Genomic DNA, 27,267 nt, shown 5'->3' with positions numbered 1-27,267 from the left:
CTCTAAAATCTGCCACCTCCTTTTTCAACTCATTTTGTCCCTGCATAAGAGCCTGAAACATTTGAGTAACAGATAAATCTTTTGAACTCTCTCCAGTCCTTTCTTGTTGTGAAATGATGAAATTTTTGTCTGTTGAGTTGTTGGACTGGATGTAGCAGAAGTCGGTGCCGAGGCTGCTTTACCTGAGGGTGGTTTTCTGGGTCCCATTGTCTAAGTTCAGAGATGAGTGTAAATCTTTTGCAAAAAGAAATGGCATCTGTGAGGCACGCAGCCGAGCGCGTCCGAGAAGACAGGCAAATCCAAAAGTGAAAATTAACCCTCCGTCTCAGTTCCAATCCAAGAAGTCACTCAGAAAAAAAAAGAAATCAAATAATCCAAATCCAGAAAGACCACGTAACAGGAGATGCTCCAAGAATCCTTCAGGGGGGATAATATAAAGCCAGACTTTCTTCAAAGGTAGTTTCAAAAGGCAGACTTCATTTATAAGTGCGAAGAAGAAGACAGAAGCAGGCCATCTTGGCTCCCCCTTTCACGGGAAATCAGGAGCAGAACATCAAAAACTTCCATAAAGCTTTCAAAACAACTCAGCAATCACCTCTTGCAGTTATGATATAAATCTTTTCACATAGTTAGTTCAAGTGGCTAATTCAACTTTATACTCTCTCTCTCCATTCGGAGATTGAGAGATAGTCCAAATGCCGCTTTGCCCGAGAGGGGTAGAAGAAGAAAAAACAACCCCCCTCCAATCTTTCAACTTCAAACAGATTGAATCCACAACTTACAACTTTGGTAATTTTTCTTATGGACCTCAGAGGCTTTTCAGTTTATCAAAAATATTAATTAAAAAATTAAAATAGGTGTAATTTTAACCTACTCTTCTGCCTAGTTTGATGGATTTAATCCCAATCCAATATAGATTAACCACTCATTGAAACCAACCCTTTAACATTATGTGAAAGTGGATTGGAACTGCATCATGTATCTTCCATGCTGGGTGAAAATGATGTACACAATAGACTGCACAATCAATGTTGATTTTCAATATTGAGAGAAAGTAAGCTGCCTGCCTCATATTCCCATTTCTACCTGGTGATGTCTAGCACTGAACTTTCTCCATCCAAAAACATCTGGAAGGGATGGTTATCATTTGGGGCCATAAAGGTATTCATGGAAAATATGTCTCCCTTCCACACAGGCCTAGTCAGCACCAAGCGTTAAGAAAGTCCATGAAAACCTGGCTTTTTCAGAAAGCTTTAGAGTGATAGGTGATTGAAAATTGCATTTTTCTCTGGAGTCACTTTTATGACTGAAGCAACATATAAGCCTGAGCAAATGATTAATAAATCTGGGAGTTGAACACCAAGTCTTTTTCTAACTTCTTTATTATCTATCTCTAGAGCATGATGAGCTAAGGATCAGAGAGCAAATATCATTTTTAGTTCTTCTTTGTCATTATTATTTTAAAATAAATCTGCTGTATAAAGCTCCTTAAAGTCTGTTTTATTGGTGCTTTACAATTCACAGATATGCTTCTATAACACCTTTAAACTCTTAGAAATGGTCCACACCAGGGATTTGTGTACTCCCTTCCAGGCCCCATGTTGGGCCTGTGTGTTGGGGAATAAGACATGGTTGTCCTCAAAGAAAGGGGCAACATGTGTTGCTTATCTTACTGGTTAAGACGTATCTTCAGCAGCCGTCTTAATTCTTTTTGACAACTCTTTGTTTATGATGGAAGACAAAAATTTTGGCTAGCTGACATTTCTGAAGCTACCCCCTCCCAGTTTCTGTTGTCTTTAGGTTTAGAGAAACCAGAGCAGAATTCTACCAGTGTATTATGATGTAGTACGGCAAATGGATCTGGAGATGGTTAGTGAGTCTCAGGGGTGGTTTTAGAAAAAACATTTGTTCCTACTAATCCTAATCTCATCTCTGTTGTGCTGTGCAAAGTTTTTTTTTCCTTGGTCCATGTTGACATCTTTCCTGCAGTGATATTGGAGGGTAGATACCAGAAAAGCAATTTTTTAAAGAGAGTCTGTCCTTAGGATTCAGTAAGCCTGAACTCCTTACCCATATGTTCTTTTTTGTCTCTCCCAAAACACCATATGTACTATCTTCTAAAATTTCTTGTTAGTAAAAATCAGTACCATTGTAAGGTAAAGCTGTATGCCTTCTCTTGCTGAATCAAAAGCAATTTGTTACAAACAGTGTGCCTTAAGTTTTTGTTGGTTGCTCTCTCAACTAGAATGAAAAAACTGGTTTCACCTAGTTGCTGTTGATATCTTGGTACCAGTACCAGTTCTTTTTTATACTCTAGATTTCACTTCCTTTTTTTCCATTTATTCTTCTTGTTGTTCTTGTTCTTGTTGTTGTTCTTGTTGTTGTTCTTGTTGTTGTTGTTGTTCTTCTTCTTCTTCTTCTTCTTCTTCTTCTTCTTCTTCTTCTTCTTCTTCTTCTTCTTCTTCTTCTTCTTCTTCTTCTTCTTCTTCTTCTTTTTCTTCTGCATCATATTTATATTTCATGGTATTTTACTTTTGTTGTTGTTTTCCTGTGGGGTAATTGGCCATATTTTCTAATTTTTTAAAAAAAGTATTTGCTTTATGTATTAATGCTTTTTGCCTTGTATTAATGATTCTAGTAAGAGAAAAGGAGTATGATGTGTTAGTAGCAAATCTATTTACAGAAAGGAAGATTAGTCAGTGAACATATAGATGAAGTAGCATTCATCCAGTGGACATTAAATTTCATTTCTTACCAGAAACCATTAAGGAAAAAAAATAATAGAGACTGAGTAAGCAGTTAACCATTTCTTTCCCAGATTTCAGTACAGCTTGCTTTCCCAATCAGAATGAATAATTTGTGTCTATAATAACTGCTGACATTTGGAATTCTAATTTGAATGGCTCATACTAAATTTCTTTTTGCTATTATGCTTCTCATATGCATAATGAGTTTGTTTTATTACTCCCTCTGAGGACCTGTGCATTTAAAACTACTGCCTGCGAGATGACCTTTCCTCCAAGAATGTGTGATTGATTTGGCAGGCCCACTTCAAATTATTTACTAAGACAATCACCTTCAAACTTTGTGCCAGCTTTTCTTGACCTAAGGACCTATGTCCAAACTTTCAATGACCTTTTTGACTGGGAAAGGGTGATTGGATCATTGCTTACTTTTCACACTTTGGTTTTTCCATCCTAATCTAGTGTCATATGATCTCTATGGTCAGAATAAAACTATTGCACTTCAGGAGCCTGACCCAAAAAAACATGACCTGTTAAATAACAGTGTCCCTTCGAGTCAGCAGAAGCTTCAATGAGTGGAGTTTCTTCTTCTTTCTGCAACCTCCCTTGACTCCCTGCAAATATATTTCAAAAGATTAGAGAACAGTGTCTCAAGCAGCGTGGAGAATGGGGGAATTGACACAATCACTACCCAACCATTTTTAGTCACAGAAGATTCACCAGATCAAAGACTTTCCACTTTGCTTTATTCCGATAAAGACTCTAGCTGGGGGCGGGGGGGGGGGTAACAAGGGCTGGTTTTGAAAGGAAACCCTGCCAAGAAAGGTCTTTAAGCACATGGGAATGTTAGCTACTAATTATTGAATTAATAAGAGAATTATAAGAAGTTCTTACATTCTCTCCTCTTTGGGACTCAGTACAATTTGGAGCAGCTAGGTTTCATTTTCAAGGGTTTCCATGTAACCACTTGCACTCAAAAGCTGCATGCTGGGCAGAAGAAATGGCAGTGGATGATCAAAAACCTACTCAGCATGATGCTCTAGAATGAATTAAGGCAGGAGTTGGGAAGGAAAACTGCTGTTTTTAATGCACCTCTAAATTAAATTATGATAGATACAATAATACAATAGTAGAGTTGGAAGGGACCTTGGAGGTCTTCTAGTCCAACCCCCTGCCTAGGCAGGAAACCCTATACTGTTTCAGACAAATAGCTATCCAACATCTTCTTAAAGACTTCCAGTGTTGGGGCATTCACAACTTCTGGAGGCAAGCTGTTCCACTGATTAATTGTTCTCACTGTCAGGAAATTCCTCCTCAGTTCTAAATTGCTTCTCTCCTTGATTAGTTTCCACCCATTGCTTCTTGTTCTACCCTCAGGTGCTTTGGAGAATAGTTTGACTCCCTCTTCTTTGTGGCAACCTCTGAGATATTGGAATAATGCTATCATGTCTCCCCTAGTCCTTCTTTCTCTTAAGCTAAACATACCCAGTTCCTGCAACCGTTCTTCATATGTTTTAGTCTCCAGTCCCCTAATCATCTTTGTTGCTCTTCTCTGCACTCTTTCTAGAGTCTCCACATCTTTTTTACATCGTGGCGACCAGAACTGAATGCAGTATTCCAAGTGTGGCATTACCAAGGCATTATAAAGTGGTATTAACACTTCACGTGATCTTGATTCTATCCCTCTGTTGATGCAGCCTAGAACTGTGTTGGCTTTTTTGGCAGCTGCTGCACACTGCTGGCTCATATTTAAATGGTTGTCCACTAGGACTCCAAGATCCCTTTCACAGTTACTACTACTGAGTATGGTATCACCTATACTGTACCTGTGCATTCCGTTTTTGTTGCCTAAATGTAGAACCTTACTCTTTTCACCATTGAATTTCATTTTATTAGATAGTGCCCAATGTTCAAGTTTGTCAAGATCCTTCTGTATCTTAAGCCTATCTTCTGGAGTGTTGGCTATTCCTGCCAGCTTGGTATCATCTGCAAATTTGATGAGTTCCCCATTTATTCCCTCATCCAAATCATTGATGAAGATGTTGAAGAGTACTGGGCCTAAAACAGAGCCTTGGGGTACTCCACTGCATACTTCCCTCCATGTAGATGCAGTTCCATTGAGAACTACACGTTGAGTGCGGTTGGTCAGCCAGTTACCAATCCATCTGGTGGTGATGCTGTCTAACCCACATTCTTCTACTTTATCTAGTAGTAGGTTATGGTCTACCTTATCAAAAGCCTTACTGAAGTCCAAGTAAACTATATCAACGGCATTCCTCTGGTCCACTAATTTTGTCACATTATCAAAGAATGCAATAAGATTAGTCTGGCATGATCTGTTTTTGACAAATCCATGTTGGCTTTTGGCTATTACTTTGTTTGCTTCTAGGTGTTCGCAAATTCGTTGCTTGATTATTTTTTCCAGAATCTTTCCTGGTATTGAGGTTAGGCTGATAGGTCTGTAGTTTCCTGGATCTAATTTTTTCCCTTTTTTGAAGATGGGAACCACATCAGCTCTTTTCCAGTCCTCTGGTAGTTCCCCGGTGTTCCAGGATCTCTGAAAGATATAATTCAGTGGTTCTGAGATCTCGTCTGCTAGTTCCTTCAGAACTCTGGGGTGTAATCCATCCGGTCCTGGTGATTTGAACTCATCTAGGGTAGACAGGTGCTCACTTACCATTTTCTTCCCTATTTCAATTTGTGTTCCTAATTTTGTGGTGCTGCTTTTGATAGGTTGGACTGTTTTATCCCTTTGTGTAAAGACAGATGCAAAACATGAGTTAAATAGTTCTGCTTTCTCCCTGTTGCTTGTCACCTTCTTGCCACTTTCTCCTAGCAATGGACCAATTGTTTCCTTAACTTTTTTCTTGTTTTTAACATGTTGGAAGAAGCTTTTTTTGTTAATTTTTACTTTTGTGGCAAGCCTTTCTTCATTGTGAGCCTTAGCTTTCCTCACTTCATCTTTACAGGCTCGGGCTATTTGCTGATATTCTGCCTTAGTTATGTCCCCCTCCTTCCACTTTTTATACTTACTTTTTTTGTCTTTCAGTTTGTCAGATAGTTGTTTATGCAGCCATGCTGGTTTCTTTTGGGAGCTGTTGTTTTTCTTCTTCATTGGTATTGTGTTAGACTGGGCTTTTCTAATCTCATTTTTCAAAATTTCCCAAGCTTCTTGAGTTGTTTTCCCCTCGAGGATTCTCATCCATGGAATTTTTCCCAAGCTCTCTCTAAGTTTATTGAAATTAGCTTTCTTAAAGTCCAAGACTCTAGTTTGACTTTGTTCTACTACTTGTGTTTGGATAATGTTGAATTCCAATATTGCATGGTCACTTGCCCCCAGGGTTCCTATGGCTTCAACACCTTCTATCATTTCCTCTCTGTTAGTGAGAATTAAGTCCAGTATGGCTGATCCCCTTGTTTCCTTCTCTACTTTTTGGAAAACAAAGTTGTCTGCTAGGTTTGTTAGGAACCTGTTGGATCTTCCACTTGGTGCAGAGTTTGTTTCCCAGTTGATGTCAGGGTAGTTAAAATCTCCCATTACTATTGTGGTGTGCTTCCTACATACCTTAGTTAGCTGACTAGCAAAAAGTTCATCTTCTTCCTCTGCTTGGTTGGGTGGCCTGTAGTATAGACCTATGGCAATGTCATTTCCCCCACAACCTTTAATATTGACCCAAATGCATTCAAGATAGTTCTCATTATTGTTGTGCTCTATTTCTGTAGAGACGTAGTTATTTCTTATATATAGTGCAACTCCACCTCCTCTTTTATTTGGTCTATTTCTTTTAAATAATTTAAATCCTTCTAGCTGTATGTTCCATTTGTCAGTTTCATCCCACCAAGTTTCTGTAATGGCAATAATATCATATCTGCCCTCTTTTACTTGAATTTCTAATTCTCCCTGTTTATTCCTCATACTCTGTGCATTGGTATATAGACATTTGAGTCCATTTTGATTGACCTTGTGTTTACTGTCTACATAACCTGTATTATGCCTGACTGCCCCTATTTTCTTGCCACTTGTATGATTCATGCACATGGTATGACAATCACTATTACATGCTTGGTTTTGCTTGACAGCAGGAGTGATAATCTTACCCACACACACATCTATGTTACATGCATTTATAACCCTATGAATTTTAGTTTGCTGGGGACAGAGATGTTCTGTATCTATTAATTCTCTGTCCCCGCTCTTCAGTTTAAATGTTTATCAAGAAAATCTGTGAATTTAATGCCAAGTAACTCAGTTCCTTTCTTGGATGGGTGCAACCCATCTCTTTTGTACAGTTTTTCATTGGACCAGCTACAGGCTTCATGACTAATAAAACCAAAGCCTTCCCTTTTACACCACTCCTTTAGCCAAACATTAAACTCTGCTACACGCTGGCCCTTCCCTTTTTGTTCCTTATATACAGGTAAAACCTCTGAAAAGATAAGCCTACAACCTATACTATTAAGTTCATACCCCAAGTTCTGGAAATCATTCTGCACAGAAAGTACATCTTTCTGGGATAGATCATTAGTGCCAAGATGTATAATAGCATCAACGTCACAGTCCTTACTTGCATTCTTGACTATCTTAAGAATACGCCTCTTGTCTCTGCTGGCAGTAGCACCTGGCAGACACCTGACCTCTTTTAAAACCTCCTTATCCTCTCCTAAATTAACATCTCTTACGATTGAATCACCAACCAGAAGGTGACTTCTCTTTTTACATACCTTGATCTTCTGCGACTGATGTGTGATACCTGGTTCCCCTTTTCGCCTTTCCGAAGAAAGTTCTTCGTTTTGGACCACGATCCCCTGCTTATTTGAGTCATCATTATCACAACTGCCTTGACCTATCTCTTTAGTGTCCCCATTAAGGTCAGCAAGGGCACTATATCTGTTTTGCTGGGTCACAGCAAAAGCTTTGGGTTTATGGTTCACAGAGGTGTATCTTCCCTTCTACTTGAAGTCACTCATCCAGGTGTCCAGATAAAATAAAAGCATAGCAACAGTGGCCATGAAATCAGTGAAAGTTAACTGAGCTTGTCATGAAGCTAAAAGTATGTATAAGAGATGTATTTTAATTTTTAAATGTTTATAGGAACTTGAAGGATAGCACCAGATCCAGTACATAATTCATGCTGTGTGCCAAAGCTGAAAGTCACCTGCTTAATTTGGAAGTCAGAGACATGCTGTTCTGGATTCACGCAGCCTTGGATGATTCTCTAATAGTTGAGTCCTATGTAGAGTTTTAAAAGCAGCAACCTACATCTTGCTGTATGATTGAAATCCCATGATGAATGTTTTCTCAAAAAGGTTAGGGTGGTAGTCATCATCATTTACCCAACTAAAATAGCTTGAGGTTTCTGTTAAGGATCTGAATGTTAGATGCATTAGTTATGACAGGAACATCCAGCAGTTTAAAGAAGTCTTTTCAGAAATTAGCATATTGTCTGGCTATGTTAATTTTCTATTGTCATAAAACATAAAGATAAAAGCTATTTTGGAGAAGAGGAGGACATTTTGGTGACCAGTATGGGATAGTGACAAAAATGTTTGACTATGAAAACCTACGTTCAAGGACATCCTCAGATATAGTTCACTAGTAACTTTGGGCCAATCACTATGTCTCAGCTTAAATTACTTCACAGGCTTGTGATGGGGATAAAATTGCAGGTGGGGTACTATATTTAACATAAATGTAACAACTACAAAGACACTGGAGAAAGCAAACATTCTAGACAACCTTAGAAACTCAAACTCCCCCACAAAAAGCATATCAGGCCTTGAGTTCCGGTTCCGGCGGCGGCGGCGACGGGCAGCTCCTTGCCCGCTCCGGCTCCCCGGTGGGCTTCCCCACTCCTTGGGGGGCACAGGACACCCCGCAGAGGGGTCCTGCCGGAGGGGCGGCATCGCGGAGGACTCCTGCAGCGGCGGCAGCCGGAGGTCTCGCGCGCGCCCAAGGCACCGGGGAGCAAGCTCGGAGGGCGCTTCGCGTTCCTGCGCCTCGCGCCTCGCTATAAGCCGACTGGAGAATGCAACAATAGAAGGAAGCAGCTGCAGTGCGGTGAGGTTGCTTCTCTCTTCATTCCCTATTCTGCATGAAGAATTACTCAGCTTTTTAAAATAACTTTCGGAGCATTTTGGAGGTGTGGCTGGAGGGAGGGGTTTCCCCCCCCCCCCCTTGGACAAGCGGCGAGGAACAATTTTGCTCTCAGCCCCCGGGGAAGGAGGAGGGGGGAGAGCCAACGAATGAAGCCTCACCCAGGCTGAGATGATTTTCTTTTCAATTTAATTCTACATATTACTGTGATTTGAGGACTTTTGGAACTTTTTAAAACTTTGTTATGCCTCTGTGCCCAAAACTGGCAGGGCAAGATGGCACACTTCCGTTGTCTTTATGAACTGTGAAACCTGACTCCACCTTTAAAATTCAGGCTTCCGGTCTTTGTCTCCATGTCTCCCAGAGGAATCTCTTGTGGATTGGTATTTTTTAAACTTTCTAGGGGAAATTTTCTATCTATTGCCAGACTTATTAGAGAGATTCTCTTCTGCCTGGTTCTTCTGCTCCCGGACTCACCTGGCTACCCTTCTTTTCTAACTGTTTATCTTATATATGGACTGAACTTCTAACGTTATAAAGGATGGCATCCAAAAGACCACCTCCTGGAAAACCTGGCTTTGCCACTTCTGCTCCAACATCCGCAACATCCAGTCCAGCCACACAGTCAAAGATAACAGAACTGATGCAACCTAAGACTACAGAGATGGACTTTCAACAAATGCTTCAACAAATTTTACAGGGCCAGGAGGAAATCAAGAAACAGCTAAGGGAAATGAAAGATGAAATTAAAGAAAATCAAGCCCAAATATATAAGAACTCACAAAGAACTCACAAAGACTGAATCTTGTGGAAGGGGGGGGGTGGAGGAGGTGAGGTTTCTTAGAAAAAGCACAAGAGATGAAATTCTGGGTGTACAAAGGGGGCAAGCATTGACATACCATGATATGGAGATAACCATTCTGAAGCAGATCCCTAAGAAGATTAGAGAAAAAAGGAAGAATTATTCGCAATTAGCGAATAAATTATACCAGAAAGGGGTGTGGTTTAGATGGTTGATGCCTGAAGGTATGCTGATATTCTGGGAGGAGACAAGAATTAGAATCAATTCACCCATAGAGGCGCAGGCCTTTATGGAAAAAAACAAAACACTCCTAGAAAAAACACGAGACACTACAACGGACACGCAGGACACGGGAGGGGCCAGAGCTCTGCCAGTGGAGGGAGATGGGGCAATAGCAAGAAGACTCAGATCACAAAAATAAACAAGAAAATCATATTATTATAAACTGACCGAAAGTGATAATGGAATTATATCTGGATTTTATACTGTAATGTCTAATCTGATTGAATTTAGTAATAGAACTAATATGCTGATTGTAATCAATTATATACCAATGCATTATATATAAATGTATACTATGAGTATGGAGGGAGGGGCGCCTGTCACATTTTGCAACTGCCAAAATTTGTATACCTGTCCATTTACCCTTTCCCCTATAAATGTTGAAAAAACCAATAAAAATTTTTGTTACAAAAAAAGCATATCAGGCCTTAAGACAGCCATAGAACAAAATGAGCTGAAGGCTGCAGGGCATTGTTGTCTCCTAGAGCATAGTTTGTCAACTCTCACTCAATCAAATCCGAAATGAGCATGATTGCTGGTGATCATTATGCACATCACAACTTAATGCCACCAAGTTGGCACTGCTAATTGCTCACTGCTCCACACCTGCTCAACCTCCATGGCCCAAAGGGAGCTCACCAACAAATGAATAAAAGTGGAGAGGTAGTTGTCACTGTCTTCCCATTCACACTTCATCTTGGGTGGGAGGTATGGATGGATTTGGAGCCGGAAGGAAAATAGCTAATTGACAGAAAGGTATGTATCACTGACTGCACTCACCATGACCGAGTCAAGCCTGCTTCTCCAAACCTAAAAGCAACAAATAAGACTATTAACATGCTCAACTATATTTAGATGGTGTCCTTGATTTTATTTTGAGGAATGTATTACATGTAAGTTGCAACTGAGTTAGAAATGGAATGGATTTTTCTTTCTCTGTTTTAGTTCGAAGCCAGTAGATCCCCAATGGCAGCGTCCATTCATCACCTCCACCTCCACTATAGATGTCAAGTGCATCTTTTTTTCGATGCTAAGTAATTGGCGCTCTCAAGAGTCTGACTCCAGCTTTCTCCAGCTGGCAGCATAGTTCTTAATTCATCATAAAAGACAGGCACTTCCCTGAGTCACAGATCTCAATTTAATTAATAGCAAAGGTGTAAATTGTGTTTAAGATAAAAAAATTAATAACTTTTCTATATATTTCAGTACACAGTTAGTCCAGAAACACCCCCCTCCCCCATTCTCATGATTCCATTCTTAAACCATAGCAAGCGGTTGCAAACAGATTGCTGTCTGCCCCATTAAATTGAAAATTTCACTACATTGGTCATGGAGTGATAATGATTGTAAGAACTACCCGAAAGCTTTCACCCTCTTCCCTTGTCTTCCTAATCCCCTGAAGATTGCCCCATTTATTAGAATAGGTTTGCTTATTTTCATGAAAGAATGACAGGAGCAGTTAGATCAAAAGTGAAAGAAATGACATGCATACTGAAATAATGCAGCTCACCATTCTGTACCTTTATGGTACAGAAGCGCCATAACCAGGTAGTAATATGCACTTTTTTTAAAAAAGTCAATGTGTTGTTCAAATATAATTCAAGAATATTATTTATATACTGAAAACATACATGCATAAATACTAATGACAATGGTATAAAAGATGCATGTGGAAAAAAGAGGTCACTCCATCTATTTTGTTCAAGCACAAGAGATCTGGTCTGCAATCAGAGTTCTGTACCATAAAGTTATGTTCCTTCACATTTGCTTTTTTTTTTTTACAGTAGAACAAATAGCAATGTTGTAAAAAACAAACAAACCCCGAGCACCCATATTCAATCAGAAGCTCTATCTCTTTATCTCAGCACTGATTTTCCTTGTAGAATGTAGAGCTGCCTCTAACTACAAGATGGGTGGGGAAATAAATGTAATAATAATAATAATAAATAAAAATAGAAAAATTGCATAAAAGAAGATTTTACAGTCCTTCTAGTACAGCCTCCTGTTAAGTGGGAAAAAATCACCGGCTATTAAAAGGTGTGGAGTAAAAAAGAGACTAGTCGTTGAAGAACTGGTTCCACTGAATTTGCAGTTTAGAATATTATTTGAAACCTTTAAAAAAGTCAATGTCCAAAAGTTGATCCTCATCTTCATGTCATAGATGAATGCTTGGCCCAAGCTCATTTTACATTTAGCTCATTCTTTCTTTCCAATGTCTTTAAGCACAATTTATATATTTTAAAAACATATTCTGTGCCATTGTCACATTGTAAAAATAGAAGTGTCAAGCAGACTTCTAATGTAACCTTCCTTCAGAGTTAATGTGTACAAGAGAATACACAGTAACTTTGGTATTCATTTTAAAGTATGCTTTTTAGACAAATATTTAGTATGAAGAATAGTGTTGGGACAGGGTTATGATCAGTAGCACAGCGTTATAGTTCAGAGCTATTCAAGTCACAATCCTTTTATACCAAAGAAGGTGGCACCTCTACAGCTAACACAAGAGCCCACAATATCAGATGCAGCTCAGAACCACCCATCCTGGATATCCTCAAAGCACAGGATAATATATGTGCATGACAAGAGGAAAGAAGCCTCCTCAGATATAACATCCTCTTCTGTCTCTTCCACTAAGCCAGGGGTGGGTTCTGGCAGGCACTACTGCCAGTTTGCTCATGTGAATGTCATGCATGCTGCATGCTATGCGGGCATGCACAGTGCGATTAAAATTGTTTCTTTTCTCCCGAATATCCTGAATCCTTTATATCATTTATATGGTGATGTGTCATATCACCCCAGGGGCTTTTATCTCTCAATTTTTCTTTCAACTTTTCTTTTTATTTTATTTTCTCTTGAAGAACCTTAATCTCTTTTCTTTTCCCACACATACAATAAACTATGATAATAATACTTCCTTTATCTCTGCTTTTCATTATCTTTATCTTTAATCATGTTGAAAGATGATTAACAATCAGCTGAACATTATATGCTGTGTTGGGAAGCAGTCACTTCATGGGAAATCAGGCAAAGAGAGATGCTTTTATCTTAGGGAATAACATTCCTTTGCGAAGCTGCTGTAATTTTATCATTAGGAAGCCAAAGGTTGATACCAAGCAGTTAAGAATGTGAGAACACAAGCAGATCAAACTGAAAGCCTTTCTGTTCTAGCATTCCATTCTCAAATTGGCCAGCCATATGTCAGTGAAAGCTCAAGTGCGGGACATAAATTAACTAGCACTTCTGAATCCCTTTCTCTAAAATTACTATTGGCAGGCAGATATCACTGAGCATTGTGTGACAGGTGAGAACCTGTCTTTGCTTAGTTCCTGCCTACTTAGCAGTTCAAAACCACACAAATGCAAGTAGATAAATAGGTACCACTACAGTGGGAAGGAAACAACACTCCCTCATGCTGGTCTCATGACCATGGAAATATCTTTGGACAGTACTGCTCCCTGGCCTCGAAATGGAGATGAGCGCCACCCCCTATAATCAGTAATGACCAGTTGAGTAAAATCCACAGGGGCTCATTCACCAAAATTACTATTGGCAGACAGATATTACACACAATACATAATCCAGAAATCATTGGCTTTGTCAGACGTCAGCTGGGAATGTCACAAATGGCAATCACATGACCCCAGAATGCTGCAAACATCATAAATATATGCCAGTCACCAAGAGCCCAAATCCTGATCACATGTCTGTAAAGATATTGCAATGGTTGTAAGTATAAAAACCAGTTGTAAATCACTTTTTTCAATGCTGTTGTAACTTTGAATGGTCACTAAGCGAATGGTTGTAAGTCAAGGTTTAACTACATGTGTTTGTCTTTTAAAATACTAAATATCTCTTCTATATGCTTTACCCTCACAGTCTGATCTTTTTGTGGGCCATCAGTTTTCTCTGATGGTCTGTTTACACTTGACACTTGGGCAATCCAAAACACTGCTATCTCTATCTCGTAAGGATAATTCAATCAACATGTAGCTCCCACCTATTATTTGTCAATATTTATTTGTTTTTGTATTAATTTAACGCATTTGAAGGCCACCCACTTGGAATGACTCCAGATGGCGTACAGATTCAAAACATAAAAATTCAATCACAATAAAAAACATAGGGACATTGAACCCATACCTTCCCTTAACCCAACTACTAGGCAAAAAGCCAGATTTTTAGAGTTCAGCTAAAAGAAAAAGGGGTAAGGACTGCTCATGTCTCTGGGAAGATGCTATTCCAGTAGCAGGTAATACAGTGGATGAGATGACATTGCTTGATAGATGTGATCTGAATCATGCTGACTCTACCTATCACAGGATGATCAGAGATCATAGGAGCAAGATGGTTCTACAGATAACAGACCCTTATGCCATAAAAGTCTTTATAGGTGACAAGCAGCATCTTGAATTAGAGGCCTTGTGGTACACACTGTGAAGCAGCGATAGTACATGGACACATAGTGGCATGCCCATAATGGCTCAAACAACCACATTCTGTACCACATAAAACTGCCAAAGGGTCTTCATAGGCAGCCTCCATGTTACTAAGACTTATTGGCACTAGATCAATGCCATTTTTAATTCTTTTAACCATTTTAAAAAATTTAGTGCTTTTACTATGTTGCAGTAGTTTTGAATATACATTATATTTGCTTATTATGGTTATTATGTCTGATATTGCTAATTTTATATTTACATCATCATTTTTCTCTATTGTACTCTTTTGACGTTGCTGCTGCTGATATACTGTATGTATGTATGTATGTATATGTACGTACGTACATACACAAACACACACACAAACACACACACAAACACACACACACACACACAGTCACACAGACACAGACACACACACATATGTATATATGTATGTATGTATGTATGTATGTATGTATGTATGTATGTATGTATGTATGTATGTATGTATTTGTGTTACAACCCCGGTATACTATTCTCCCTTTATTTATTTATCAGCACAAATACAACATATATCTAAATGATTTGTGATTGTATCCAAGAAAACAATTGTAATTTGGTTTCAGAATTTTACACTGGACCTTTTAAGTGAAGATAATTAGGAAAGTTTGAATTAAGAATAGGCAGCAAAGCTGCATTTGGGAATAGAATCTACAGAAAATCCTACTCTACTTAATATCTTAAATGGGAACATGGTAAGAGATGGCAATTTAAAATGCTCAAGTTATTGATACATAACTGTATGAAGCTGAAGAAGTAACTCTCCATTGACAGTAGGATTGAAAGATTAGAATTATTGCTTCCTTCCTGTATATTGAGATTCTCAGTCATCAAAGTTATGGTTGTCCCAAAGGTGTTTTTTCAGAAGGCAACTGGACTTTCTTGTTATTTTCTTTGAAGACCTTTCACTTCTCGTCCCTACCATCCAGTCAGAGCTGAAGAAGCTTATTGGATGAGAAGTAAAATGCCTTCAAAGAAAAGACAAGAATGTCCAGTTGGCTCCTGAAAAAACACCATGGGTATTCCTTCCTTCCTTCCTTCCTTCCTTCCTTCCTTCCTTCCTTCCTTCCTTCCTTCCTTCCTTCCTTCCTTCCTATCTTCCTTCTCTCCAAAGATTGCTAAGCTTATGTATCAGTTTTGTTTACTCACTTTGGAGACACTTAATGTTTTTCATGAAGTCTGTTTCTTCATCCTGTCATTTTGACTATCAACCATTTGTCTTATCTCTACTCCAGAGGCTGTCGGAGAGGGGCACTGCTTACTTTCACAGTTCTTCTCCTTTTCAAGCAATTCTTACCTTTATTTTCCTCTTGCAGTTTGTTGCCCATCCCAACTGTCAGCAACAATTGCTCACCATGTGGTATGAGAACCTCTCAGGCTTACGCCAGCAGTCAATTGCTGTGAAATTCTTGGCTGTCTTCGGAGTTTCCATAGGCCTTCCATTCCTCGCCATAGCATACTGGATAGCTCCCTGCAGTAAGGTACAGATTGTTTAAGGTGCATGTTTGTTTATCATTATTTATCTATATCCCTGGCTTGATGCAAATGACAAGATCTTCAGTTCAAATGTATTAGAAGGTGCAACAAGCTTTTCAGTGGGTGAGCATAGTTTAGACACAAATTAAGCAACCACAAAATAGTTTTTAAAAGATAGGTAGAAAGACAAAAATAGAAAAAGTAAAGGGGGGTTTGCTATTTCTAGTTTTATTATTTATTAGGCATCACATGTGTAAGCAAATGTCTTTACATGATTGAGAAGTATTAACTGGGAAATCTTTAATTCAGTTCAATTCAGTTCAAAGTTTTGAACAGGATTTGAAGATTGAGAATTTCTCTTTTAATTTCTGATTGTTTTCAGAGGGAATACAGTCAAATTTGTAAAGAAGCCAAATCTTACAGTCAGCGCTTACTGTGCCAAATAGCTTGAACAATTGTTATGAAGTGGGAAGAGCTGATTGAAACAACTAGTACAGTAGAACCTCTGGTCATGACCATAATTTGTTCCATAACTTTGGTCACAAACCAATCTGGCCATGACCCGAACCGAATTTTGGAAACTTGGGGCTTACAAATAAAATGGCACGAAAGGGGAAATCGGCTGCAAGGAAAAAAATATGATTTTTTGGGGTCAGAACACGATTTGGTCATGATCAGAAGCGTTTCATGACCAGAGGTTCTACTGCATTCCAGTAAAATTACTGGCTCTAATTTTCTATTTCGGCCTCTAGCCTACCAAAGCATTTTAGAAAGTAAAGATGTGTCATAAAGTAGTTTTTTTTAAAAAAAAAAACTCATTTTACATAAATAATTATTTTTTCTGATCTTGCATGGTCAGTCTGCATATTGGAAATCTGAGACAAAGCTTTGTGGAGGCCTTTGAACTGGAGGCATGGGTTCCAGCTTGTGTAGGTTTAAATAAATATCCCAATTGCCCCATTTTAACCTGGATTTCTGATTCATTCTAATGCAGTTCTCAATCCTATTTTAAATGTACCATGAGTGACAACATAATGTTATCAAGGCTCCCCAATTTTGGTGTGTATCTGTGTGAGTCTTTGAGTTGTTGTTGACTCCACATGACTGCTTGGACTAGCAATTCTCCTTCCATTTTCAAGAATACAAAAGTGGTTTGCCATTGCCTGATTTCAGGACTTAGAGAGAGTTGCTAGCACCACTTAGGTCACCCAGCTAACATTATGCCTATGGCAGAACTAGAACTCACATTTTCTAGCCTGGTGTCATAATCATTATACCGAATTGGTGTACACACTCTTTTCCCCTTTTTTAACCCCTTTCTAGGCTATAAAAATCTCTCTATGAGCACTACATTGCCATAGGCAAGTACCTCCTTGGCTTCCAGGAGAGAATACAGAATAATAGAGCAATAATTCCTAGCCTAGAAAAATATCAGCCCTGATTCTAATAATCCCGGAGATTTCAGAGTCAAAAAGAACAAGGTACAATTTAGGCTTGCATGCCAAGATCTGAGACAACCAAAATTCAACTTGAGATGCTTCAAGATTCAATTAAAAAACATTCTTTCATAGGTTATTTTGGATAAAGAACAAAATATCTATACAAACTGTTCTATTTGGGGGTAGAAGTGGATGAAATTAACCAGGAAGGTAAACTCTTTAGAGCAGGGGTGTCAAACTCAATTTCATTGAGGGCTACATCAGGGTTGTGTTTGAACTCAGGGGGGTTGGGGGCATGGCCAGTATGGCTCGATGACACTCGCTCTATTTTTGGCTGCGACAGCCTCCTGCAGCTCTCTGCCAGCGAAAAAGAAGACAGGGAAGCACACACAGCCCTCTCAGGCTCCGTTTTCACTGGCAGAGGCACTGCAGGGTGGTCCTTCATTGATTCCAGGGCAGCCCACAAGTCTTGAGTTTGACCCACATGCTTTAGAGGGACTTAACATTGCTCAATTCCAACAGGCTCCTTTCAATGGTTTGACGGTAATTTTTAAAATGTTATTCCTTTTAAGACAGAGGTAATAGGGATGTGATCTGGGTGGTATAGCAACCTCCATATTGTCTGCTAAAGAGCCTAGATTGTCTGAAATGAACTCACAATTATCTGAATCTGTTTACATTAATGTTTACAGTGGTTTACAAACTCAGATTTGACCCAAGAATTTGCAAAATGCTTAGAAAGGCTGCAGAATTCTTTGAAAGTCGCCGAGTTGCTTTCCTTACTTTGAAGCCCGAATATACTTCAAAGGAGTGATTTCACCAAAGCTTCAACAAATTGTAGCACTCCTTCAAAGCTGGGGCTAGTTCAGGGGAGCTGTAATAACCTTTGAACACATTAAAAAGCCATCGTCAGAGACAACATCAGGCTTTTGAACTGAAACTGAACGACATTTAACTCTTTTGAAAGTTGCTCCTAAGCATCTGGTATTTCTGAAAGTAACTAAAATAATTGGTTTCTTTCATTTTCTTTCTTTTGGATAGAGGAAATTCCACCACCAGAAAGACACATCTTCTTCTTTTTAGCATTCATTAAGACTTTTTCTTCCCAAAGCCTAACTTCTAAAATCTAACTCAAAGGGCAGAATACAGGGTCTATCAGTAAATAACCTACACGCAATATCATACAAAATTTAAAATCCAGGCGGTAGAGATATTTCCAAAAGCTCTTTTTGCATGGCTTAGCTCTGGCTTTGGATACTAGTAATCCTGTTTTTAAAAGGTAATAATTTTGCCAAATGTCCCTACTGTTATATAAACTAAGCCCACCACAACTACCTGTGCCTTTCTTGATGCTGAAGCACTTTCCACTAGAACACCGGTGTCAAACTTGCTATGTCACATTGACGTCACATGATGTTTTACAACATTTTCCCATTCATGGAGCTTGGGTGGGCCTGCACATGATGCATCTGGCCCACAGGCCATCAGTTAGGCACCCCTGCAGTAGAAAATGACTTTCCTTCGCTTTCCGCCATACTCAGTTCACTACCATTCTTTCCACACTATCAGATAAGATCTGGATTACTTCTTTACTATTACTTTTTAAGAGTTGTGATGGCTCAGCAATTAAAGCTATTGAGCTTGTCAGCTGGCAAGCTGACAGCCCAGGTTTGAGACCCAAGGGCTGCATGACAGGGTGAGCTCCAGAGGTGGTATTTAGCTAGTTTTGACCAGTTCTGACAAACCAGTAGTGGAAATTTTGAGTAGTTCAGAGAACTGGCAAATACCATCTCTGGCTGCTCCCGCCCCCATCTATTCTCTGCCTCCTGAATCCCAGCTGATAGGTTGGGTCTTCTTTTGTTGCCCTGCACAGGAGAACAGAGCTGGAAAGCAGGTTAGTGGGGTGGGGAGGGAATGGGGATTTTGCAGTAACCTTCCCCCAGGAGTGGGATTTTCCAGTATCCTTCCCCCTGGAGTGGGGAGGGAATGGAGATTTTGCAGTGTCCTTCCCTTGCCATGCCCACCCAGCCACGCCCACAAAACTGATAGTAAAAATTTTTGAATCCCACCACTGGTGAGCTCCCGTTACTTGCCACAGTTCCTGCTGATCTAGCATGCAAATGCCACTGGATGAATAGGTACCATTTTGGTGGGAAGGTAACAGTGTTCTGTGTGCCTTGGATGTATAATCATGCTGGTTACATGGCCATGGAAGTGTCTTCAGACAATGCTGGCTCACTCAGCTAAGAAACATAAATGAGCATGGCCCCCTAGAGTTAGACATGACTGGACAGGGAAAACCTTTATCTTTATTATTTTTTACAATTGCTTCATGCACTATATTTAAAAGAGCACTTATATAGGAAAGGATCAGTGATGGTGGATTTATAACTAGAGTATATTTTCCCAACTTGGTCTACTCCAGCTATTTTGCTTTCCTAGAATTTTATCTCTGTCATCAATTTCTGTATCTGACAACAATGCTAATCAAATACACAGATGATATGCATCTCCAATCCCACTCACAGTTTAAAAACCAGGACCTTGGAAATAACAACCTTCCTATTTTGGGAGAGGATGTTGAAAAAGTTTCAGCTGAAGCATTAACATCTTCATGTTAATCCCTCTTTCAGGGTCTCTTCTTCTCTCAACTTGATTCAAAAATTCTGAGAATCTGCATCATTTACAGCTATCAATGACATTTTGAAATGAAACTTTGAAAGCTATCATTCCAAGGAATGCTTGGAAATAAAATATTGATGCAATGTTGATTGAATATGAAATTTTGACATCGACAGAGAAAGTAAATTTTATTAAAAGGAATTCATTTGCTTTTATGTTCACTCAAGATTTTTTTTATTCCAGTAACATTGAATGTGCTTCTAATCTCACTGCTGAGGGCAGGTTGAGTTTCTATTAATTTAGTAGCCCAATCCATAGGTGTTGCATTTCCAAGGTAGGCACTTAGACAACTTTTATCAATATTAGAAAAAAATATGAAAGCACACATTGTATTCCATTCCTACATTGTTTGCAGAAAATAATGTTACTTTAAAATAAAAAGTCTTTACTTTTTATTGGTGAGGGAGCATTTTTGCATTCTTATATATTGTAGCAGCAAATATCAAGTAGGAAGATGGAGTCAATTGCTCTTACTAGAGCCCTGTCTGCTTCTTCTCAGGATCAAGATTACCTCAGACTTACCTCCTGCCTTCCCTACCTCCCTAAGTCCCATTAGCCAACTGGGACTCTATAGGATTTTTTTAGACATCAAAGTATCAGTTTTGGGATCCTCTGATTCTTTTCCTTTTTAAAGTAGTTCACTCCTTGCTGGGTTAGGTGTGAATGTTCCTGTTTTACCTAGCTTTTGGTAAGAGTTGGCAAGTAGCACAAACTTCTGGTTGGATAATTATTAATGGTTAATTGGATAATAACTTATCAAACATACTGAGGTAACCTATCTATGGATCGGAGAATAATTTACCCAAATTTAGTCTCATTTACAGCTGGGTTAAGAGATCAAAAAATCTAGGAAAATGCTTTATCCCCAATATGCTTTAATCCACTGAATGCTGATGGGTAGGACAAATAGGAATCACTTAATTCATGATCTTGCCAATCAAACTATGAAATGTCAGAATGTTAGTCTTATACGTCACAGTAGTTTTGCCCACTTGAAAGAAAATGCTCTTGGAAAATTCCAACAAATCAGTAGGAATTCCACATATCAACTAAGTTTCAGAATGCACAAAAATTGAAATATTCATTTCAATTCTTTTTTAAAAAAAATATTTTTAAAAACCCCACACTGCCTGAATGTTACGAAAAATTATGGCTGTGTATCTTGTATCATCAGGTCACCATCATTATAAATAACATCCCAGTTTCTTCTTTTAATTATTATAGGGGTTTTATTTTTATTTTACAGAGCTTTGCTGAACCAACACATCTAGTGGGGTAAGGGGAGATCAAGTGTGAGATTTTACCCATTGTAGAGTGATGAAGAATATTTGAAAAATATGTTATGCATTTCTTTGAACGGAGTGGACAATTGTCCACCCTAACCCTAACCTTATCAAATTCAAATGATCTGCACATAAGGCCCATGTTTTCTAAACTTTTCTTAACATTTCTTTCTATAAATACTCTGAGCATATCCAAACATATATTTTCTTGTTGTATGAAGATGCAAAGTGTTATTCTGACACTTTGTGAACTTGCTAAGCAAGCATTATACAAATTGAATTCAGACTTAATAAATGTATTTTTCTATTTAGCATTAAAAAGAACTGAGGACTTCAAAGTTGTTCTGTGTATGTATGATTAAAGTGAGTACAGACACTAAAATAATTAGGACAAAAATGTTGTTTCTTTGAATATAAGAACACTCTATATTTTTAATGTCACCCAGGTTATTAAAAACTCTCCCCAGATTTAACAAAGAGTTTTTAAAAAACTCTTTGTCAGCAATAGTAGTTCCTTATTGTATCATTCGGGAAGGTTTTTTCCCCCAAATGAACATTTTCCAATGTTCCTTTTCTTGATGTGAAACATTGGGCAAGAACATAAGGCCAAAATGAAGCTATAGAGAACTCTGTTATATATAACATAAGGAATACAATCAGATTTAACAATGAAAAAGATACAGATACATACAAATATACAGAGAAGCATCATTTTCAGGCCGTCAGAGAAATTTTGAGTTGCATGTATTTTTATCAAAAAGTATCATAAAAGAGCCATGAAAGAGGCCTTTATTTCATTTCTCAACTACACACTTGGAATTTAATTGGATGAAAATAATAGAAATGCTTTTATTCTTGGGAACCTTAAAGTTACCTTATTCTTTAGCCTATCTACATTTTTCCACGTTAGAAACACTTTAAAATTCTTAACCATATTGATTCAAATTTTAAACCCTCTGACATAAGTCTTGAGTATTTAAGATAAAAGGGCTCCTAAGTAAAATGCCTAAGCCAAGTGAAAGCTTGGTTTTGACTTTTAAATAAATAAAAGCTAGAAACTTTGAAAAAGAGAAAAGGACAGGGGGGAGAAAATAACATATGGTTATTTTTGCTTTCAGCTGGGACGTACACTCCGGAGCCCCTTTATGAAGTTTGTGGCACATGCTGTTTCTTTTACAATTTTTCTTGGACTGCTAGTAGTGAATGCTTCCGACAGATTTGAAGGTGTAAAGCTGCTTCCCAATGAAACTGCCATGGATCACCCCAAGCAAATATTTAGAGTGAAAACAACACAATTTTCATGGACAGAAATGCTAATCATGAAATGGGTATTAGGTAAGTGGAATTGAAATCGTTTCCTTTTACTGTGGTATACGATCTATCCACAGATCTACTGGAGAGCTGCAAATTATTATTGGGCTATAATAATTTGTGGATCCAGCCTTTCAAGAAATATTTGCTGGGCTCTTCTCCCTTCGTCTCTCATAGGCACTGTTTGGAGGAGCCAAAAATACCCATCTACCTTAATTAGGGGGGGGAGGCTATATTGCTATGGTTATCATATGTCTGATATTTCCATAGCGCTTCATTCTGTGTACGAATCCTGCCAAATTTTATGGTAAAAATTTGATGGTAAAACTTATGATTAAAAAATCTATATTGTAATATCAGATAGAAAACCTGAGCTGAAGCGTCAATGAAGCTGAACTGACTGACCCAGAAATCCCCTTTTGGTTGCTGCTACTTTTGCTATTTTTTATTCCAAACTAAGAGAGTCGCAAGAAAAATAATCCTCTACATGGGTTTGCCTACTGCAGCCACCTGTCATGAAGCAACCATGAGAACGTTCAGACCAGGTGTTTCTTTTCAAATACTGCCATGTATTTTTGAATGCTATTAGCTAGGTTGGAATAAGCTCCAACTGATTATGTCACTGTGATGGTTCCCTGATCTGAACTGTTCACACGAAGTAGCATTAAGAAATTATCTCATACATTTCAACAGGGAAGAGGAACAAGTAGCTTCCAGATGGGATGAATTACAATTCCCAGCAGCCCCATCCAGCATAGCCAATTGCTAAGAGATGTAACTCAACATCTGGAAGTCCACATGCTACCCTCTGCTGCTCTAAACTGAGGATTATTTTTCAAGGACTGACACTAACCTTGGCTCCAACTATTAGATACACAAACTGAAAACTAAAGAAAATAATACATTTGTGAAGCTACCAGTTAAACAGAAATGAGATATTATATTTTAACAGAATGAATAATTGACAAAGCCTTAAAAATGTGAATAGCAGTGCCGATTATTTATAATTTTAAAAAATCAAATTAAAATGTCTTCAGGGAATATATTATTTAGAGAAAACTCTTTTATTGGCTAGAACCACAATATACAGAATATATTCTCTTTTGTCTCTAATTGTATTCCTCCTCTTTACAGAGGATATAAGCGGTATATTTTTGCTGTATTTTTTTATTGTACTGAAATGAATTAAAAGTGATTTTCTGAAGCAATTTTTCAGAACTGAACCGAATGAGAAATGCATTTTTGGTGTGAAACTTCTCTTTTGATCATAAAACATTTCAGCACTGTAAAGTTTGCAGGGAGCGAACAGTAAATAACTGCAAGGAAGTGTGCCCAATCTGAATTAGAGTCTTAATCCAAAACTTTAGAAACGTCTCAAAAAGTGATCCAGGTAATTCCAGAAATAATGCAATCCCATTAAATAGCCAAATCAGAGCAAGATTTAGAAAACAGAACTTTATTATTTCATAATCTGCAATGGAAGAAAACATAATTGGCTGTAAATTTTGGTAGAATGTATAAGCAAGCTTAATTGTTATGAAAGATAATGTGTATCTGGAGTTTTAAGCAGCCATTTGGGACCCTGATGTTATTGATTTTGCGATGAACCTTATTCTTATAAATACTAAATTTGAAACATTATATTGAGCAATGTGTGTACACAAGGATGCTTATTCCCAATTGTGAGGAAGCTACCTGAGGCAGAAATATAAAATATTAACTTATTGGGTCTTTTCCATAAAGGAAACTAATAAAGTTTAAGTCAGCTAAGTAATATTCCTTACAAAATATCAAACAGTTGCTAAGAATAAGAACTGGTCAACAATGAGTAAATTTAAAGATCTTTCTCAGAAAACACTCCAGAGAGTTGTTCTACCATAATCCTTCAAACGGTGGGAGTGGTGATTTTTTCAAAATGACCATTCTTATTTTTTCTTTGGACGCGGTTGGCAGCGCTCTGGGACAAAAAAAGCTTATTAGTGGCTCAGTGCTTGTTCTGAATTATCTACTGCAGCTCATCAGCTGATCTTGAAAGAACTTCTTGTATCTTCCAAATAATTCCACTGCTAGGAAGAATCAGGGAATAATTTGAAGGTAGCATAGTGGAGAGAGGCTGAGCTACAAATCAGAAAGACCCTGGTTGGCATCTCATCCCTGCCATGGCTGCATCAAGTAAATATGAGTTCACCACTCTCAACCTCAGTCCCCAGGATGTACTAAAGTATGGGAAATAATGATGACTTGAGGGGTCCTTGGTGCTCTCTGAGCTTGCAGATGCTTTATTACCCAAACAAGGAAACATCATCAGTTCTAGTTGAACATCATTAGCATTGATAATGTTAATAAATTTGGGTAATGAAACATCTGCAAGGACACAACCAAGATCAGTGAGTACCGAGGACCCCTCATTTAAATCTTGAGTTACTAATATTTCCCTTTATTGATAACACTGACTTATTTTACAGTAGATGTGATGGCCCTTCCTAAAGAATTAAAGCTTGTCTGCAATGACCTTCATATGACAGGAGAGGATAGATACATTTTTGAAGAAAACTTTCAAAATTGAAATAAAGTCCTCCAAAGTTGAAATGATGCCTCTCTTTCTAAACCACAGATACTTTCAACTGTGAAACACCAGTAGAGCCTAGAGCACTCAACTGGAGATACTGTGGCTTCTTGTCACCATTATAATAAAAGATAACAGACCAGAGTTTGAAAATAAATAACATGGGAGCAGTTGGAGATATATAGAGAAACAATAACAATGGCTATTATTTAAACATAAAACTGCTGATTATGTATGATAATATAACTACCTAAAATAGAACTGGTGACAAAATAATAAGCAGGATAATGAGATTAGTGATAAATAATGATACAATTGGCAATGCTTATTATAATGCAGAAAATAGCATTATCTGCCCTATTTACACCTTAGCCCCCCTATTATTGACTTATACATATTCCTGGTCCCTATGACAATTGTCAATCTCGAATGCAACCCCAATATATATTACTGCATTCATGATACTGAATATCCTTTTCAGGATTTTCAGAGTTTCGTAGCAGCTTCTGGGACATAATATAGATTGCTCTTGCTGCTATATTTTGCATTCTAAGAAGATCCATGTTGAAGTGAGGCAGTGGTGGGTTTCCAATTTTTTTGCTACCAGTTCGCTCACTCATGCACGTGCACACACTCACGCGCAATGCTTCTGCGCACGCATTCAGGTGGGTGGCCGGAGTCTCCCGTCATCGCCACTACCGGTTCACCCAATCCAGAACGAACTAGGAGTAACCCACCTCTGAAGTGAGGGTCCAAGGAATGTTATTTTTATTACTGGGTTGATCTGGGAAGAAAAGCAAGTAGAAAGTCAATGTAGTGTAATAGAGTGATTAGAAGAACAAAAAGGTATTCAAATCCCAACTCAATCCTGAAGCTTATTGGGTGATTTAAAGTGTCTATAATTCTAACTTTTGCATACGTTTGTTAGGGCAAAATAAAAAGAACCATATCTGCTGTTGGAAAAGAGACTGAAAATACAAATGGAATAAAATGTGTGTGTGTATTTCATGCCACGTTTAATATTGATACATACAACGTATGGTGGAAAAGCTGAAGGAAGAAATTATGTGAGCTATTACTCATTGTGTACTGATTATGTTTGTGTACCACTATAGGAATGATATGGTCTGAATGCAAAGAAATCTGGGAAGAAGGCCCCCGTGAATATGTCATGCATCTTTGGAACTTGTTGGATTTTGGGATGCTGTCTATTTTTGTAGCTTCCTTTACTGCCAGATTCATGGCTTTTCTCAAAGCCACCGAAGCACAACAATATGTGGATCTCTTTGTCCAAGACAATGACCTCATTAATGTCACCCTTCCTCCTCAGGTTGCCTACTTCACATATGGTAAGAAAGTGTTCCTTCTTAATTATTTTCAAACTGTAGTTAACATGGCAAAATTATGATGATGATTAATCATGCAGCCAGCCAGATCTTTAGACTGGATTTGGTATTTTTATCCATCTATGGAGTTCTTCATCCCAAGGAATCTGGGATAGGCATATGTTGTTTGATGGTGCTAAAGGTATTGATATATGATGCAAGCTGTTCTAAGTAGAGCTGCCTTTTGCATTTAATTGAAGGTGATTTTGCCAATGCCAATGCTATTCAAATGATGATCCAGTTGTTTTGTGATTGTACCCAAGATGTTTACTACTATTGATACTATCTTTGCTTTTTCTTTGACCATAGTCACTTTACTTCTATTTGCAGGTCTTTGTAATGTATGATTTTCTCCAGTTCTTTCTCGTCTCTTCTGCCATCTCCAGATAGGGCTATGTTCAATATCCAACTTTTTTGCCTTTCTTGTGGAGAACTGTTAAATCTGGGATGTTATGTGGCAGGTGCTTGTCTTTTTGAATTCTAAAGTCCCAGAGCCTTTTAGCTTTTTCAATTCCTATCACTTTGTCTGTTTTCTAGTTCCGTTACTTGGAAGTAATTCTTGCTTCCAAGCAGACAGCATTTTTTGCAGATGTTCAAATGCACCATTGTTGCTACTTTCTTATCCTGTTGTCTGTGCAATCTATTTGTAAGCAGCTAACATGGTGGTCCACTGTTTCTTCAGCTTTTTTGTAGAGGCAGCATTGTCAGTCTTTTGCTGT

General features: G+C 38.3%; 1 protein-coding gene across 2 annotated transcripts in view; it reads left to right on the top strand.

Annotated features, from left to right (window-relative positions):
* Positions 1–27,267, top strand: part of TRPC7 (transient receptor potential cation channel subfamily C member 7) — a gene marked incomplete at both ends in the record, with an annotated part of 146,777 nt that overhangs the window by 69,609 nt on the left and 49,901 nt on the right. For both annotated transcript variants that reach the window (XM_081962760.1, XM_081962759.1), the window contains 3 exons: positions 15,723–15,887; positions 22,405–22,621; positions 26,279–26,512. In XM_081962760.1, the coding sequence (XP_081818886.1) occupies positions 15,723–15,887; positions 22,405–22,621; positions 26,279–26,512 (616 nt within the window). The remainder of the gene's footprint in view (positions 1–15,722; positions 15,888–22,404; positions 22,622–26,278; positions 26,513–27,267) is intronic.

This window comes from Natrix helvetica (genome assembly GCF_964273705.1).
Source record: "Natrix helvetica genome assembly, chromosome: 1".
In the NCBI taxonomy this organism is placed as follows: Eukaryota; Metazoa; Chordata; class Lepidosauria; order Squamata; family Natricidae; genus Natrix; species Natrix helvetica.
This window is presented reverse-complemented; position numbering and strand designations above follow the sequence as displayed.